Source organism: Calliphora vicina, chromosome 5 (assembly GCF_958450345.1).
Source record: "Calliphora vicina chromosome 5, idCalVici1.1, whole genome shotgun sequence".
Lineage (NCBI taxonomy): Eukaryota > Metazoa > Arthropoda > Insecta > Diptera > Calliphoridae > Calliphora > Calliphora vicina.
Genome location: NC_088784.1, coordinates 57,120,660 through 57,138,705, shown reverse-complemented (window position 1 = coordinate 57,138,705; position 18,046 = coordinate 57,120,660). Strand labels below are relative to the sequence as shown.

Below are 18,046 nucleotides of genomic sequence, written 5' to 3'. Positions count from 1 at the left end.
TAATCGCTCCTGCCGTTCTCACGTGATGCCATTACATACATGGACCATTTCATTTATATATATGTATATAGATAAGACGAAATGCGCAAGATAGGATTTGATTTTAGACCTATGGTTTCCCGAATTTTCCGTAGATTGCGTTTCTGCTATACGTTTTTTTACTTTTTGATCCTCTATACAAATCGACCCGTCCTAATATACATATCGCACTCGTTCAACAATACTGTATTAACTCAAAATTTTTAAAAATTCACTTTTTTGCAAGAAATCAACTACTGTAAAAATGTCAACGTATTCCGATTACTCTTTCATCTCGAAAACCACATATGAGACCATTTTCATGATAATTAGTGACTACCTTGTATCAACAAAAAGCTATTATTTTCAGTTAATACAAAAATTTAAATAGAAATACATCGTATATTTTCATAAAAAAATGTATTATTTTGAATTGAGCCTTTATTCAAGTTAAAAATAATAAAATTTGTTTATTTAAATTTGGTTGTATTTTGAGTTGATACTGTTTTGTTGATAAAATAATACAAAAAAATATCGAGAAGTTTCAGAAAAATGGTATTATTTCAAAAAATTTATTTATTTTGCACTAATTGCAAAAATTTTAAAGAAAAACAATGTAAATATATTTTCAAATGGAATTTGCTTAATATGATGTATTCGGATTTTCAAATTCTCTTAAAATGTAATCACAAACAGTTTTTGCCCTCTACTGAACATTTTAAAATTGAACGAGTGCGATATATAGTCGACCACTGCTGGGGCTCGGGTGCATTTAAAAAGTTAATTTGACCGTTTTTTTGGCTTTTGCGAAAACTATAGTTTTTGTCCAACTTAACATAAACTATAGTTTTCGCAAAAGCCAAAAAAAACGGTCAAATTAACAAATTAATTTCTGGAATATAGTCTCCCTATATGTGCAAAATTTGTTAGGTGTCTATTAAATTAAGTAAATTTTCATTTATTTATTTATTTCTAATAATTTTGTTTAAACTAAAAGTAATAATAAAAATAATTTACAAATTTCACTTTAATATTAAATTGTTGTATATAAAATAAATAAAAGTTTTACATGATATCAATTGCACGACAATAAAATTGTTTTTTTCTTAATAATAATTGTTGTCCTTTCATTAATTTTTACATTTTCCATAAGAATCGTCTGTATTAAAAGGTGGTACTGGTTACGATACTGGTGGTCGAGTTAATATTTAATTAAATATTTATTTTTTTTTACATAATATATATTTGTATTGGCAAATTTATTATAAATTTGGTATTCTACTCAATTGTAGATGGAATTTGATTCTATTAAAATTGCATGCGTCTTTGGGTATTGCGGAAGTTAATGACCAAGAAAGCTGTCAACAGGAAACCGAAAAACTATAGATACAAAAAAAGCAAATTAAAAATATGTATTAATGAATGTATGTATGTAAATTAAAATTTTAAAAAATATATTTTCAACTTACCTCAAATGCTACACAAATCCATGACAAAATAGCAAAACGATAAGATTCTTCTTCGTAATATTTGACCATTTTCTCACTGCAACCTTCAGTGAATAGATTGTGAATATCCGATGGATCCTGATCAGCATAACAACTGGCTGGAATTGCTATATTCATGAGCACATAATCGTTGGAACTTGTCTTGCCACAGCAGTCATGATGCGTTTGTAATTCATCCATGGCATTTGTTTCCCAGGCCTTATTTACCGCCTCGACGCCATTGTGTTCGCCACTGTTGATGCCAATGAGTGCGATCGCAATGTTTATCAAGGTCAATGCCAAGAGGAATACAGCGCACTTTAAAAGATCAATTGATTATTACACACATAAGAATGTGAATAAATTAACTCTATAGGTATGTACATATTTTTATTTATTTAGATTGTTGCTACTTACAGTCGCCGTCAGGCAGACAGATTCTCGTATTGTGGCAAAAATTCCTAAAAATGCAAAGATCACGCAGAGAGATAATGTTGTGTAGTAACCAATGGATAATTCCTCTCGAAAATAGTCTGGATTAAATGAGATCAATATTATGCCTCCAATGGAAATTATCTGAAATTTGAAATTAAAACAATTAATTAGTTGAAATACATATTTACATTGTTATACATTATCGTACATCTACACAGCTTTTTACAGTATAGTAGAGATATAATAGAATTAAATTTTATTTTATTAATTTTAATCCAACTTTATTTCCGTATTTAAAATGTGTTAAAGGGCAGATTTTATTCTAAATCATTGGGATTTTTTCCACCATTCAACGTTAATACTTTCTTAAAATATTTTGTAATATTGCATAAAAACCACGGTTAAAATTTAACGGTAAAGCTAATTTGGATTATTTTGGTAGCGGTAATTTAGCAGTAACTGTATTTTGGCTTATGTCAATAGCAATATTTTAGCGGTAACGGTATTTGCTGTTATTTCGGTAACGATAGCTTACCGATAACCGTAATTTCCTACTGACTTAAATGATTAATAGAGTTTACAAAAATTAACAAGTAAGAAAGTTCGATCAAGTTCGAACATATCGAGCCCTTAGCGCCAAATTATCGTAAGCGACAAAACACAAATTTTACAGGAGAAGGTTTTTTCGATTATTTTTAAAGTTATACATATAATTAAAAATTTTATGATGCGATATATTATAATTTCGTTCAAGCTTTTTGTCTATTTTTCAAAAATATTTATAACTTTTGACAATTAAAAATTCATGGAATACTTTATTGAAAAATATGAGAAAAAATATTTTTTATTAAATTTTTGCATAGATACAAATTTTTCGAATTGAAATAAAATATTTATTTATGAATAGTTTTTAATGAAATTTCTCAGTTATGTAAAATTTTCTATTTAAAATGGAAAAATGAAAACGAATTTTGAAATTTATTATCAGCAATACCGCAATTCCCAAAAAAAATTTGAAAAATCCCAAAAATGGAAATTTGTTGTTTTTTGGCTATAATATCCATACTAGGGGCGGGGTTATCGGAACCCTTTACAAAATAATTAAAAGTATATTGGACCAACTAAAATCGGTTACTATATTTTGATATCGAATATGCGATTTCAGAATTTTTGGCCTAAAGTTTAATTTTACATAAAAAATAGGTGTTTTTTGAATGGACCTGGTCCCCTCGGTAACAAAAATTTTAAATTTTTTTTCATTCAAAATATTTTATGAAAACTTAGCTTTCAGAAAGTATAAATTCCTTATACATCCTCTTAGAAATTTTTTGCGATAACTTAAAAAGAAAAAAAGTTATTTTTTCCTAAAAAATTAGCAAAAAATCGGCTTTTCAAAATTTTTTAAATTCAAATGCATATAACTTTGGACTTAGTCATTATTTTTAAACAGTTCTTTTCTTATTTGACACATACGTATGTTGTTAGTCCAATGAAGGAAAACTGGAGAAAATCGGAAAATATTTGGATACGCTGTTAGCAAAAAACTGGAGTAGGTTGGGTAAAAATGTTGAAAATTTAATTTTGAAATGCGAATATCTCCTAACCTATAATAGATAATTGATAGCTACGAAGAGATTTTTTGTAACACTCGATGAATGCATTTTATGTGTGTAATTTTTTTGAAATCGAAACACAAACGAAGAAATGGGATCATTTTAAAAATGTAATATACCCGAGGTGACCTACTTTGAGGACCCTTGGTCGCGGCCCTGGTGGGCAAATGAGGTCCACGTTCAGAACTTAAATTCGAGAACATATCTTCTTTGCGCATGTGAAATTTCATTCAAACCAATCTAACCATTTAGAAGTTACAGATTTATTTCCCTCTTTTTTTTCTATACCACTATGTATCGCTTACGATAAAATTCGTTTACTGTAAAATGTAAACATTGACTTACGATAAAATCTTACCTCCTATAATTTTAAAGTTATTAACAATTTCGATATTCTGAGAACGCTAAAACATCAGTCGGTCCATAAAATTTTAATTTTTGCAATAAAAAAAATGTTGATAATGTCGCTTACGATAATTTGGCGCTAAGGGCTCGATATAATACCCAACAATATTCTAATAAAGTTTCAATAATTTGTTTCGTTAGTGATTTTCTCAGTAATTTTTTCATTATGGACCGATCATCCTAAAATTAGGTCACGTGAGTTTGTTCTATATGAAACTTATTTTTGTTAAATTTTCTGATCGCCATCAAATTAGGTCGTGTGATTTATATCTATGAAACTTATAAAACTTAAAAAATAATTTTAAATGTGATTTCCATACATAGTATGTATAAGACTTTTTTGTGGAGGAATTTGTGTGGATACGTATATATGTATGTAACTCTTAAATTTATAAAATAAGTCCTAAAGTTCTATGTGAAATAACGTTTCAACGGGCTTCATTCTTGAGACGAAAAAAATGTACATATGTGTCAAATTTGACCGAATTATCTGACATACAATTAAAATTATTTAATACATAATATGTATATTTCAATAAACTCAGTTTTGCAAAAAAGTTATAATTATCTCAGACTCATATCTTGCAAACAGTTCGAAATATAAAATATAAAATCAATAAAACTACATCTTCAAGATCAGTTCGGAAAAATTTTTAAAAATTCGAAATAAATTTTTTAAAGCTGCCTAAAAGTATGCTTTAGTTTATAGTAATTTAATAGTTTATGGCCCAATTTTTTTTCTTTAAGTTTTTTCTTAACACCTACCTAAACGGTGTTAAGAATCATACCCAGGAAGTTCATATGTTCTAGAAAATTGTTTATTGAGATATTCGGTACATTTTTGTAGTTAATTGTTTCCTTGAATTTTGAACGGTTTGCTCATTTTCAACACAAAAATGTCCGATTAACAATAGTATTTCCGTCCCTCTATCGTGCCTTCAACAGACAGATATACTTAGCTAGATTGTAATTTTATAAAGACCCAGCATTTACTTATATACTTTTTTGTAACAATAACTCGATGTATTACAAAAACAATGACAAAATCAATATTGGCCCCCATATCCCCCTAAGTCCTTCTGTAGAGATTATGAAAAACTGTTTAACGCCTTTTTGTAATAGATTTGAATTTAACAAACATTTAATTAAAGCTATTTTGCAATGAATTTCAATTTAACCCTCCGTTAGTCACAACTGATCTGCTTGAACAGAAAAAATTTTTTTTATTGTACATTTTTTAAACACCCCAAATTTTAAACTATTTTTTGATAAAATTATAGATTTACTGCAATTTTACTTTTATAACTCTTTTAAATACTTTGAATTTAATATTCACCCTTATCGTGGTTGTCGTAAACGTCTTACGCCTAGGACAGTTTCGTACTAGATTAAATATAAAATGCAAACTGTTTCTTTAATCTAGTACAAAATTGTCGTAGGAGTAAGACGTTTACGCCAATCACGATAAGGGTGAATGTAAAGTGAAGAGATTATTTTCAAACGCGTCTTTCTTTTATTGATATAAATTTGATACATTGCGACTAGTCTCGATTGAAAATGATTGCTACTAATGGAGGATTAACCCTCCGTGAAAATAATCTCTTCACTTTTTATTTGGAAAACATAAAAACAATATTAAATTCAAAGTATTTAAAAGAGTGATAAAAGTAAAATTGCAGTAAAAATATATTTTTATCAAAAAATAGCTTAAAACTTAGGGTGCTTAAAAAATTTACAATAAAAAATTGTTTACCTGTATCAACCAGATCATTTGCGACTAACGGAGGGTTAAGAAAACTTGAATGATTCAATAAGTAATTCATTATATAAGGAATGAATTCTCGAATACAATACGAGTGAAGTACTAAGGAATTAGGCCTATAAATTAATTCGTAATGAATTAATTAACCTTTGTTTATGGTATATGTGTATGTAGGTAACGATATTTACGTTTATATCGGTAACGGCAATTACAGTTATTTCGTAATTTGAGTGATAACGTCAGCTTAGTGGTAATGTTAGCCAAGCTTGATTAAAATAAAGCGAAATGTTATGTATTCATTAGTGGATTTTGATGAAACTTTATAAAAATATTTAAGTAAGGAAAATGTCGAAATTTATATCAGGGTTATTGACCCATTCAATAACCCTGATATAAATTTCTGACAATAGTTCATAAAGTACTAGTCCAGTAACTAGTCTAAATGGTGTTAACTAACCCTCTCTAGAATATATGTATTTATTCTATCAAAATTAATATCGTAGAAATTTCAAACGGAATGATTATCTCTTATTTCAATGGTTACAATAAATTGTATGACATATTAAATCTAGCTGAAATGTTCCAAATATGTAACATTCGTGCTTTTTGTCATAAGAACCTTTAACATATGTTTGTTTAATATTAATTCAAGGCTAGGTTCAATCTGCTACACCATTTCTAATCTTTTAAATTACCTCCTTTTTAAGTTTTAAGCACCCAATTTAGTGGGGTGATGATTATTGATAAAAATACATCACAGTCTGGTGCCCTTTATTATTATTTTTCTCGCTTTGTTGAACTTTTTTTTTAGGTACAAGCACTTTAATTACATTGTCAATGTCACCAACTCATTAAACGTTTTTATATTGTAAAACAAAATAATACAATACAATAAAAACTACTGCGCCTAGACTTTATTACATTTTCAACAACTACTTCAACTGCTTTTGAATCCTTTCCTTTATATGACCTAAATAAAAGTCCAGTATACAGTATGACATCATAGATTAGACACAACAAGTACAATTGATTAATGAAATAATAAAGTCAAACAATCTTAAAAAAAACAGGTATGTCAGAGTCTATATAGAATGAATTGTTTTGTAAACATTAATTTCTATAAGATTTGTTTGCAAAAAACAATTTCAAGTACAGCTTAGATTTATTTATCTAAGTAGAAATAAGTACTGATAATAATAATCTACTGAAAACATCTGGATTCTACGACATGGCTTATGGCATATATAATATGTGACCCTACATTGGAGATAACTGGAAACCAGGACTTCCTGGTGAATGAGATAGTTAGTATGATTAGGAGTACAAATATCAATTCGAGCATAGGGAAGGAAAGTTTAAATGTGACCAGAGGAACACTACAAGTTGTATTTTTATCACTCTTATGTTGCTACTGGCAGTCAACGTTATCCAGAAAACTTTTGAAACAACTTTCGGCGGCGCACCTTGTTTATTCCATAATAATGAACAACTTTTAAAGGACTATACGAGGTTAGATTGTACTGGGACACTGTAACGGTTGCAGACGAACTTGCGATGCAACATTCGGGAATGGTGATATTGGTGAAACCAATATCGCCTTGGGAATCAGGTGCGTCTTCACTCAAGGTGTCAAGAGCTACATGGCCTATGTTCGACTTTCGGATTGGACAAGCGTACAATGAAAGAAAAACCTTCGTAAATACAACGTTTTTCTACGTTATATTAATGATTTTTTTCTTGAAATCAGTCCGATTACCGGTGTCATTGCATTAACGAAAAATGTTTCATTAATCTCAAAATTTTCGTAAATATAATGAAATAATGTCATTAATATAGAATATATAAATAACGTCACCATACGTGTTTACAATGTCAAATATCATTAAACCAATGATACAATTTCGTCAATATAATGAAAGGGTTTCATTAAATTAATGAATATCTTTCAATACTAATATGAAAAAAATCATTAATTTAACGATTTTGCATTAATAGTATAACGACATGTTTCATTGATGTTAAGAAACTTTATCATATATGCAATGAATGTTGACATTGGTTTAATGACATTGCTTCACTAATATAATTATATCCTACATTAATGGAACGATGTTTTTACATTTCAAAAATGAATTTTGTCATTGATTTTCCTACATTGTTTCGTAAATAGAATGTGCTCCTTCATTAATGAAATGAAATAAGTATATCATAAATATAATGATTATAAGACATTATATTAACAATATTAATCATTATTTTAATAAATGATTTCATTCCAAAAACGATTCCTTTCATAATAATAATGAACAAAAATAAGTTATTTATAATCACAATTTATTAGGATTTTAATCTAAATGTACATATGTATTAATACTTTTTAAATACTTTTTATATTTAAATTCGATTTCAATATACATACTTCGCATTTGTATAAATAAATACAAAAAATATAAGCGGTATTCACAATGTAGAGTACTTGGCCTAGTAAAAAAGCAGAAAAGCTATTTATTGACAAACATTTCAATTTCTAATGTATTTCGTTTTTATTTTTTTGATATTGTGCTCTTTTACTACATTACCAGGCCAAGTACTATACATTGTGAATACCGCTAAAATGAAAAATAATTAAATATCAGTAAAAAAAATTTTCGCTGCAGGAAGACTGAGATAGTGAAAAATGGTGATGAAACGGTTTTGGATTCCTGAGAGTCACTCAAAATTTGTTGAGACATGTTTTTCTCCGCCCTCCACTTTTCTAAATTATACTTAAAAACGATCTTGTAGCCAATTTTCATTTGCTGAGTAATTTCAAATAAGTCATTAGCAGACATTATGGAAATTGTGATGTTTTATTCTAAAAAAAAATATTTTAATAGTTTGTTTAAATTTTTATATAATTATTAATAATGTTTACCTTGAAAAAAGTTTTTGAGGTGATTTAGGCCCCAAGAAGTTAGTAGATATTGTAACGTGTTTTTTGAGTTTCTTCATCTAAAAATAAAATTTAAACGTATTCTTTAATGGGTATCATAAATTTTCCTTTTGATGTATTAATAATAGCTTACCTTTATTATGAGTCATTGATCCACTTGAATCGAAAATCACTTCCTCAATTGATTGAAATAAATCCTCCTCAATCCATTTTTGCACAAAAAACACTTCAAATTATTTATTACCAAATTAGATTTTGATCACAATTTCAACTTTTTATAAACAACAAATAAATCAATTATATTTTTATCACAACAACTCTTCACTTGTTGACTGTTTAAAATAAACTAAAATTAAATAAAAAGAAACTCTCAAAAACAGAAGATGATGCAATTTATGTTGTTGTTGTATTTTTTTTAAACGTGCCACATTATGTTCCAACTCTATTTTATTTTTCTTTGTGTCCATCAGCATCAACATTCTCTTGTGTCCCGTTATTTCTTTAAGAAACGTTCAATACAACGCAACTTTACGTTGTATTGATATCCGAATCGTTGTATTTACTATTATTATATTAAATACTTAATTTTTTTTTTTATTGAATGACACATTACGTTAAATTAAAGATAAAATCATGGTATTTACTACAAATTTTCATTTACTACAAATTTTCATTACAAGTTCATTAATTTAATGACATGGTTTCATTAAACGTTCGTCATAATTACGTGATTGTTAAAAAACTTGTTTAAAATATTAATGTAAAATGACATAATTTTTGGCGTTTTTCGTCTCATTAATGACAATTTGTTATATTAGCAAAATAACAAGAACTAAGCAATTTAATTATTAAAAACTACATTAATTCGATTCCTTTATATATAATTTTGTTTTATATAATTTATTTTTTTTATTTTTCAATATTTAATCCAAAAAAATGGAAAACAAAAAATTCATTATTGCTACGTAAATATTTCATTGAATTTTTAAGGGGTGCTGTATTTCATACAAATATTACTATATTTACACAAAAACAATTAGGATTTGCCAATTAAACCTTTTTTATTCCAAACATTCGTTATTCAATTTATACATTGAATCTCACGTTAAAGTTTTACGTAATATTAACGTAAAAAGTTTCGTAGCATCAATGACTCTACGAAATGCCAAAAAATACTCATTTTGCCTGAATCGTAATATTAACGTAATTTTCGTAAATACAACGTAAAATTTCATATCATTAACGAAACTTTTCATTGCATTAACGTAAACAGGTTAACGTAAAAGTTTCATTGGGGTTACGAAGCGTTTTTCTTTCAGTGTATGGTAAGTACCTTTGTAGGTGTAACAACTGCTTTTCGATAGGGCTAGGACTAGTAAATTGGACAACAGCACTTTGGATTTTTACAGGGTGTGCTAGAATGTTGTTGAAATTGGGACCTGAGCACACATAATATATAGGCAAACGATTCTACGATGGCCTAGAAGATATCAGGTCATATCTTTTGCTTCATTAGAGGAATCTTTTATTCTTTATCTTGATTTAATTTCTTTCGAAAGAAATCACATTAAATCAATGAAAACAAAAATTTTTATTATGCATTGATTTAATCATTTGAAATAAATGGATGAACAAATTATTTCTTTATTAATTCTACATGTGGTTGCTCGTACAGTGATTATATTGGCAATGAATTGTTAATGTGCATTTATATATATATTAACTGAAAACAAAATGGCCCTAACTAACTAATAATTCAAAATCGGGTTTTTAATGTTTCTGATCAATTGTATCAAAACAAATTAGAACTATTAAAACTAGCAGTTTTGTTAAACAACATTTAAACACACTATTCACATTAATACTTTTCATTTTAATTGGCTGTTTGTCTATCCTGAAAAATAATTAAAATTATAGTGAGTTGACGATATGAATTGATCAAGGTTGGCTACCGATTCGAAACGGTTAAAAGGTAACTTTAACGCTTATTTAGATTATTGCGGTAACGGTAGCTTAGCGGTAACAATTTCTTAGTAGCATTCAGTAAAGCAGTATTATAGATACAATATTTTAAATATTTGTTATTTCCGGGATAATGTAACATTTTTTCACTCTAATAATCAGAGTTATAACATTTTGAAAATCGCTTGCAATTATAAAAATGATAAAATTAAATTTTAATTAATTAAGAAAAAAATTAAAAATAATAAGAAACATTTTTAAATAAAACAATATTGCAAAAATTATGGTTATATTCCATATAATCAAATTTATTATTTATTAATCATTTATGTACTTTTAAAAAAGAATTATTATTGAAATGTGTGTGAAATTTAAATGATTTTAAAGTAAAAACAAATATTTATATTTTTAATTGCACGTTTTATCGGCCCTGTTGGAATTACGAATCATTTTCATTTGAAACACATTTCAATTTAATTGAACATCATCTTACGTAGAATAAATTACTAATAAATAGATTATTTCCTTATTGACATTGTTAAATCCTACAAAAGTCAAGATACGACAAAATAAACATTCAGTTTAAACAATATAAGCTCACGTTTAATTAATGGACTTTTTAAATAATAAAAATTTGATTAAAGCTTTTAGCCGCTAATGCAAATACGTGGTCTTCAATGACTCATATTTATGTTAGTAAGAAAACATAAATCTCCGGATAAAAATTTATGCAAACAAATTAAATAGTTAAACAATTTCTTGTAATCAAATTTGCTAAACAAAAAAAAAAATTATGAGTGAAAGCGAATTAAATTAATTTGTTTTGAATTATTTAATACAATTTTATTTAACATAATGAATTATTTATTAGTTTTACAAAAAATTCGTTACAAAAATATATATGTATGTTTAAAAAGACTTCTCAAGAGAGTTCCAAATGCACTTGATATGGCTAAGGAACGATTTTTGTGTTATAACAAGGGCATTTTGAAAAAAAAATCAAAAAAGTTTTTGATTTTGGAAAAAAAAGTAATAAAATATTTATTTATTATTAATTTTTTCGAAAGATTGAAGAAATAGCTATCTTAACTATTTGGGACACATTTTGCTAAGAACAATAGGTAATAAGTTGCATGGATGAGAAAAAACACCTGTTAGGCCAAAGTGTCAAATTTTAACCCTCTCTAACTCAGAGAGTTCTTGACCGTAAAATTGTGTCTGAATTACTTACCAAATGGTGAATATTTCATCCCGATCGGAAGACATCGATTTCAAAAGTTGGTTCACTTGACATGAACCTTTTTTTCAAATCGGATCGAGAACAAAAATTTCGTATGTATAACACTAGTTTACAAATCAAACATTTTTGTTTGCTTAGTCCCCATCCATACTGTGAATCATTTGCTGCAAAACATTTGAGTTTGTTGATGAAAGGGGAAATATGAATGGAAAAGGGTACTCTGTTTCATGTACATGACGTTTTTGTTGAGTATGTTATCCATATTTATTCGTTCATATTCGTTCTGTACAGAAATGTCAAAAACTTCACTGTGTAGACACGAATGTAGTTTCAAATGAGAATTTAAAAATGTTTTGCATCAAATGTTTCATAGTGTGGACATGGACTTATGTAATGAAATTTATATTTTTGAGAAGAGCTAGGGACGCTAGTTAATTGACTATTTTTTATTTCCCACCTATACGTCAAAATTTTGAGATATATGGGTTTTTATTTTTCACCTGCCCTGAGTACTACTAATGCATACTGTAGTGTACCGAATTGTGGTAATTAATTATTTACATCGTTTTTGGGTACTCAACACTCTGTCGAAGCTACTAGATATTTTCAGAGTTGTATTTTTTTTTTTGACAAATTCCAATAAAAATTAATGGGAAGAAATAAATACTGTTTAAATGTACATCTTTCCTGTAGATAAATACAAAACTCTAAAGTAAAAACTATTTTAAAATGTCTTCTAGAAAGTGTAAAATAAACCCAGACTATTATTTTTTATTTGCGGAAAAATTATTCAGTCAAATCGAGGTTTTCCTATAACATAAACACTGCAAAATGCTTATTCACATTATTTTGGATTCCCCGTGTCAAATCAGGATAAAAAGTGGGTCCCTCATTCGATTTGCACAAATTGTAGGCCGGCGCGCAGTGAATATATTCCAGGTAAAATGAACATTAAAAATGTCAGTTTGGTTGACCCACAAAAAATAGTTTTGCCGCCACTCCACATTAAATTCGGTTTAATGAAAAATTTTGTCTTTAGATAAGACAAAACCAGCATTTCAATATTTATGCAGCGTGTTCCCGAGTCTTTCTGGAATTATTTTTAACTTGTTGTTCAAGAATTTTTGGGAATAAGAAAAGTCAAAATTACAGAGATATTGTTGCGAATTTATTATATAATTTTGACCTGGTGGGTGTAAATTTGTCCCTCAAAATTCACTTTTTACATTCTCATGTGAATTTTTCCCCGGAAAACCTCGGACACATGAGTGACGAACATGAAGAACGTTTCCATCAAGATTTGATCAGAATATTTTTTTTTTTTGGGATCAGAATATGCAAGGAGACGTGAGGGAGACAAATGAAAATAATTATAAAAAGAGGACTAAAACATTTCACCTTTAATTTGTTTGTCCTAATTTAATGTACATTTTTATATGTTTCGTTTTTAATAAATATCTCAAAAGTTTGACGTCCACGATTTTTTTAATATTTTTCCGAAATTAGAAGACCTAAATACACAATGTTTCAATTCATGAGCAAAAACCTTTTAAACTAGTGTAATTTTTAATTTTTCATACACCCCCTTGGTGTTTAAATTTCAAATTCTATAGCCAGTTTATTTCCATTTTTTTGGAATTCCCCGCCCGAAAGTTCTGTTTATGGAATATATAATATAAACAATAAAACATAGTTGCGATTCTGTCAATATTTCGACACTATATTTTCGCATTAGGGATCTGGAACATAGGATTTTCTTCTAAATATATTCCAGGATGCCAAAAAACCATTTGGGTCATACACAATCGTTTTGAGTGGAACAACTTATTGTGAACGTCATAAAAGACATCATTACTTATTTAAATTCAAAATTATGAAAAATTTAAAAAGAAATATGATCAAATATATTCATTCGTTTTATTCCAGTAAACTTCATAAAATTGTTCGAAAATGGTTATTTTTAAATTCTTCGAATAATTATTAGTAAGAAATTGTTCGATTAATCGAAGGGTCATTATTCGAATGAATACCACACACATTTAATTGTTTTTTAGAATTTGTTTATAGTATATATTTAACATAAATGCAGTATTCTGTTCAATTTAATAATTAGGTTTTCTAAATCAATGTTATTTCAAATTCGACTGTACTTATATATCTAGATTTCAAGTATTAGATTTGCAAAATCAATTAAAAGATTTACGTCTGTTTTTATTTTAATTAATTTTAACTTTTTTTACAAAAACTTGTAAATTACAACAAATCATTCATTTATAAAATTGGGCGGTGATTCTTAATCAGACATACCAATTATACTTAGACACTTAGCTATTAATATGAGGAACCTTAAAATGACATTAACTCCCATTTTCACAATGTCATGACTTCTCAACCTTTTTTTAAAATAAAGTAAATTACAGAAAATGCTAAAATGTCTTTTACGATTTTACAAAAGCGACAAAACATACCTTCTTTGCAACCATAGCACGGAACCTGTGTTTTAATAATGACCCCAATTCATGAACTTTATATGAGATACATATGTAAGACATCTTCATATCTACACAATAACCGGAATTTTAGTTCTACAAATTCCTACATATGTATATGTATCCCTTTATTCATAATAAATTCATGAATTCATTAAATGTTCATAAAACAAAAATTGTTTACAAACCTTTGATAAATTTAAATTTTTTTATCAACAAATAAAAACAACTTATTGGTATAAAGTATAACAATAACCATTGGAATTTTAAAATTTACTTGAAATTTACAAACATCAAAAAATGCCTACTTTTGTTTAAATAGTTGTGCAAATTAAAATATTTGTTCTTAATGAAATTTAACCGTGCTACATCATGCTGTTTATTAAATCTGAGATACAAGTGAAATAGACGGGCACATTCAAAACCATATGGAATTTAATTTACTTATCAATGTTTAAGTGTTAATATAATATTTGTTTGTAAATTATGATCTTGTTGAAATTGTAGAAAATTAACATATTTATAATTTAATGATTCAATTGTATAAGTGGTGACGTACGTGGGTTTATAAATTAATTTATGTATAAGGATATGTAACTATAGTTTTTTTTTAAAAACTATTTTGATAAAGTATTTTTTGGACAAATTTGTTTTTCATTCATACATGAGATTGTAAAAAGCAGGTATAATTAATTTTGTTTTTGTAATTGATAATAGATCAGACGCGGATCTAGCCACGTGAAAAAAGGAAATTTCAAAAACAAAAAAAAAAAGTTAAATCAGCGCCTGATATATGTAAATTTGGGTTTGTTGGTATTTTTTAATTTTTTCTAGGAATTTATTTAATTTTTTTGTTAAAAATATACCTGCTATGTATTTTCCAAATGTTATTAGTAATAATTTAGTCCTTATTGTAATTTTGAAGATATTTGTGTTTGCTCTCCGAGAGAAAAAATATTTTACACCTTCGCAACATGGACAAATTTATTAAATATATTTGTGATACATTTAATAGATGTCGTTAAACATAGGATGTGGAAACATTAAAAATTTATCACTAAGTGGTCGCCCAAAATCCTTGAATGCAAGAGAGGAAGGACTAACCAAGTAAACACACATTTAAGAAGAATAATATGTATCATTGTAATGCCAACAATATCAACCGTCGCATAGTGTGGCAAATTTAAAAATAGCGGCCAAAATTCTATAACTTGATATGTGAATCTTTGACCCGTATTTTGGTATATTAATTTGTATATTAGGTTGTGGCGGAATGTAGTTATGAAGACTAGAAAATTGATAGACTTTTGGCAGCTATTTCAAAATCAGCAACACAGTGCGTCGTATGGCAAAGAAAAAACACATATTTCGGGTATTAACAGTTTTGAGCTTTGGTAATCTGGTATATTCAATGACGAAAGCAAATACAACATTTTTAATTCAGATTGGCGACGAATATATAAAACAAACGGTTAATTATTGTGGCGGTTCTATAATGGAATGGAGCTGCATATCTTCCGATGGAATTTTTATTGATGATATTAAGGATCAGCATGAATATTTATCCATTCTGAAAAAAAATGGTAACTTCATTGAAGAAAAAAGGATCTATTTTTATTTTATTTTCAACATGATAATGACCCGAACCATACAGTATTAGACGTCAAAGTCTGAATTTTGTACTATACCAATCACCAAGCCGGACCGGGGGGTTCTCTATGTAATTCGATTCGAAAAGAAAATCATTAGAATTTATACATGGAAATTTACCCATAGAAATTGTAGAAGTATCAAATAAGTTTTCTCTTGGAAATATTTAAGTATTTTCTTTTCGGTATTTTTAACATAAATAGCTTCACAGCTTCAATAAGAATTAAATTATTACTAATAATAATTGTATCTACAAAAAAAAAAAAATTATTAGAAGACAATTATGAATTTTCAAGAAATTTGTTATGGGGGCCCGATTTTCACCATACTTTACAGTGTAATTTCAGATTACTTAGAACTAATTTGTGCAAAATTGTACCAGGACTACCTCATAATCCTCAATTTGTATGGAGAGAGTATTTGTGGAAAAACAATTAAAATCTGATTAATTATTCAATATAGACTTACAGCACACAGTGTGGGCATTTAAAAACTCTGTAATTTTGAAATGGATAGTCAGTCCGCTTTTAATAAAACTAATATATGTATTACATATAGAGTGCAATCTTTCAAATCTGATGAAGAACTGACAATTGCCATTCTGTTTTTAATTTTGCATATAATCGAGGTTCCCCACTTTGTGTCCATAAGACACAGCCCCCGTCGGTCTATAAAATTCAAAACTAGTACTTCACCATACTTCTTCTCTAGCTGCGAATAAATTTTATTCATACCATTTATAAATTACAGATTTATTTCCACTTTCATGAAATTCACCCACTGTGCAGCATGCGTCATATGTCTTATCATCAATTCATGAGTCGATTAAAAGATGTCCGCCCATCTGGCTGTAAATGTAGACATTGTAATTAAACTTAAATTCGGGGTAAACTTGTAAGTAGTACAATCAACTACAAATGTTATTTATATAGAAGCTAAAATGTACTCGAAATCAACAGCAGAATAAAATATAAATTAAGAATCTCTGTGGTACTATATGTATTTCAAAGTTAGTGACACATTGAAGTAACTTTGTATAGGTATTTCTGATATTACAATTCCAAAAAACAAGTAAATACATTTATTTTAATGTCAGTAATGTCTCACCTGTTGACCTGATGAGAATTATGTACACATTTCTAATTATTTAAATCGTAAAGTAATTTCCATTCGGACTTAAATGTCGTATTTCTTTGCACTTGAAATGAATTTTCTGTTAATGATTTTCATCTGATGTCAAATGACATCATGCTCAATGTCACATAAAATACAGAAAAAACTATAAATTTTAAAATAAAAATAACAACAAATTATTTAAATATGACTAATAACACATCAAAGACGGAAACACATTTTGTGAATATAAAAAAATAAAAAATTTTTAAAATTTTTGTCTTTTAAAAAGAAAAAAAAAATAAACTCACCGCCAATAAAATATTGAAAATAATGGAAGCAATTTTAACAGTAGTTGTGGCACAACCCATATTCAATAATTCTTTTGGTTGTCGTTGGTTTAAATTTTAGAATATTTAAAAAAATTGTTTCCAATAATTTTAATTTACTTTTAATATTTTTAGGTATTGGAAAATTAAATTATTGACTAATGTGTATTTATTACTTTATTTTTAATTATATTTATTTTTTTTTTGTTAACTAAAACCGTTAGTTAGTAAATTTTGGTAGTCGATTTTTAAACTTTCACGTTTCGTGTTCAATTAGAAACTAAAAACAAAATGTTTGTTATTTTTTACACCGATTTTTCTGAGTGAGTGCTGTAGATGAGCTCAGACAAAAAATACGAAGAAAAAAATAAAAACAGAAACTGAAACAAAAACAAATTGAACACTCACAAAACAAAACAAATACAACAACTACAATAACAACATAAAAAAACCTGAAATAAATTGATACAAAATAATAATGACGTCACACCCACACGCACACAAACAACATAAATAGAAACAGAAATACTAAAAAAAAGAAACATTTCAACTAGTCAGACACTGTTCGAGAAGAGTGGTATTGAAAAATATGTATTTCGAGTCACAAATAG

At 27.5% G+C, this 18,046-nt stretch overlaps 1 protein-coding gene across 1 annotated transcript; it reads right to left on the bottom strand.

Moving 5' to 3' along the window:
- Positions 1 to 951: 951 nt before the first annotated feature.
- lbm (late bloomer) lies at positions 952 to 17,719 on the bottom strand. The gene is made up of 4 exons (XM_065512176.1): positions 17,418 to 17,719; positions 1,923 to 2,081; positions 1,488 to 1,823; positions 952 to 1,398 (listed from the first exon to the last, which is right to left on the bottom strand). The coding sequence occupies exons 1-4, from the start codon at positions 17,475 to 17,477 to the stop codon at positions 1,327 to 1,329; spliced, it is 627 nt and encodes a 208-aa protein (XP_065368248.1). The 5' UTR covers positions 17,478 to 17,719; the 3' UTR covers positions 952 to 1,326.
- Positions 17,720 to 18,046: the final 327 nt, after the last annotated feature.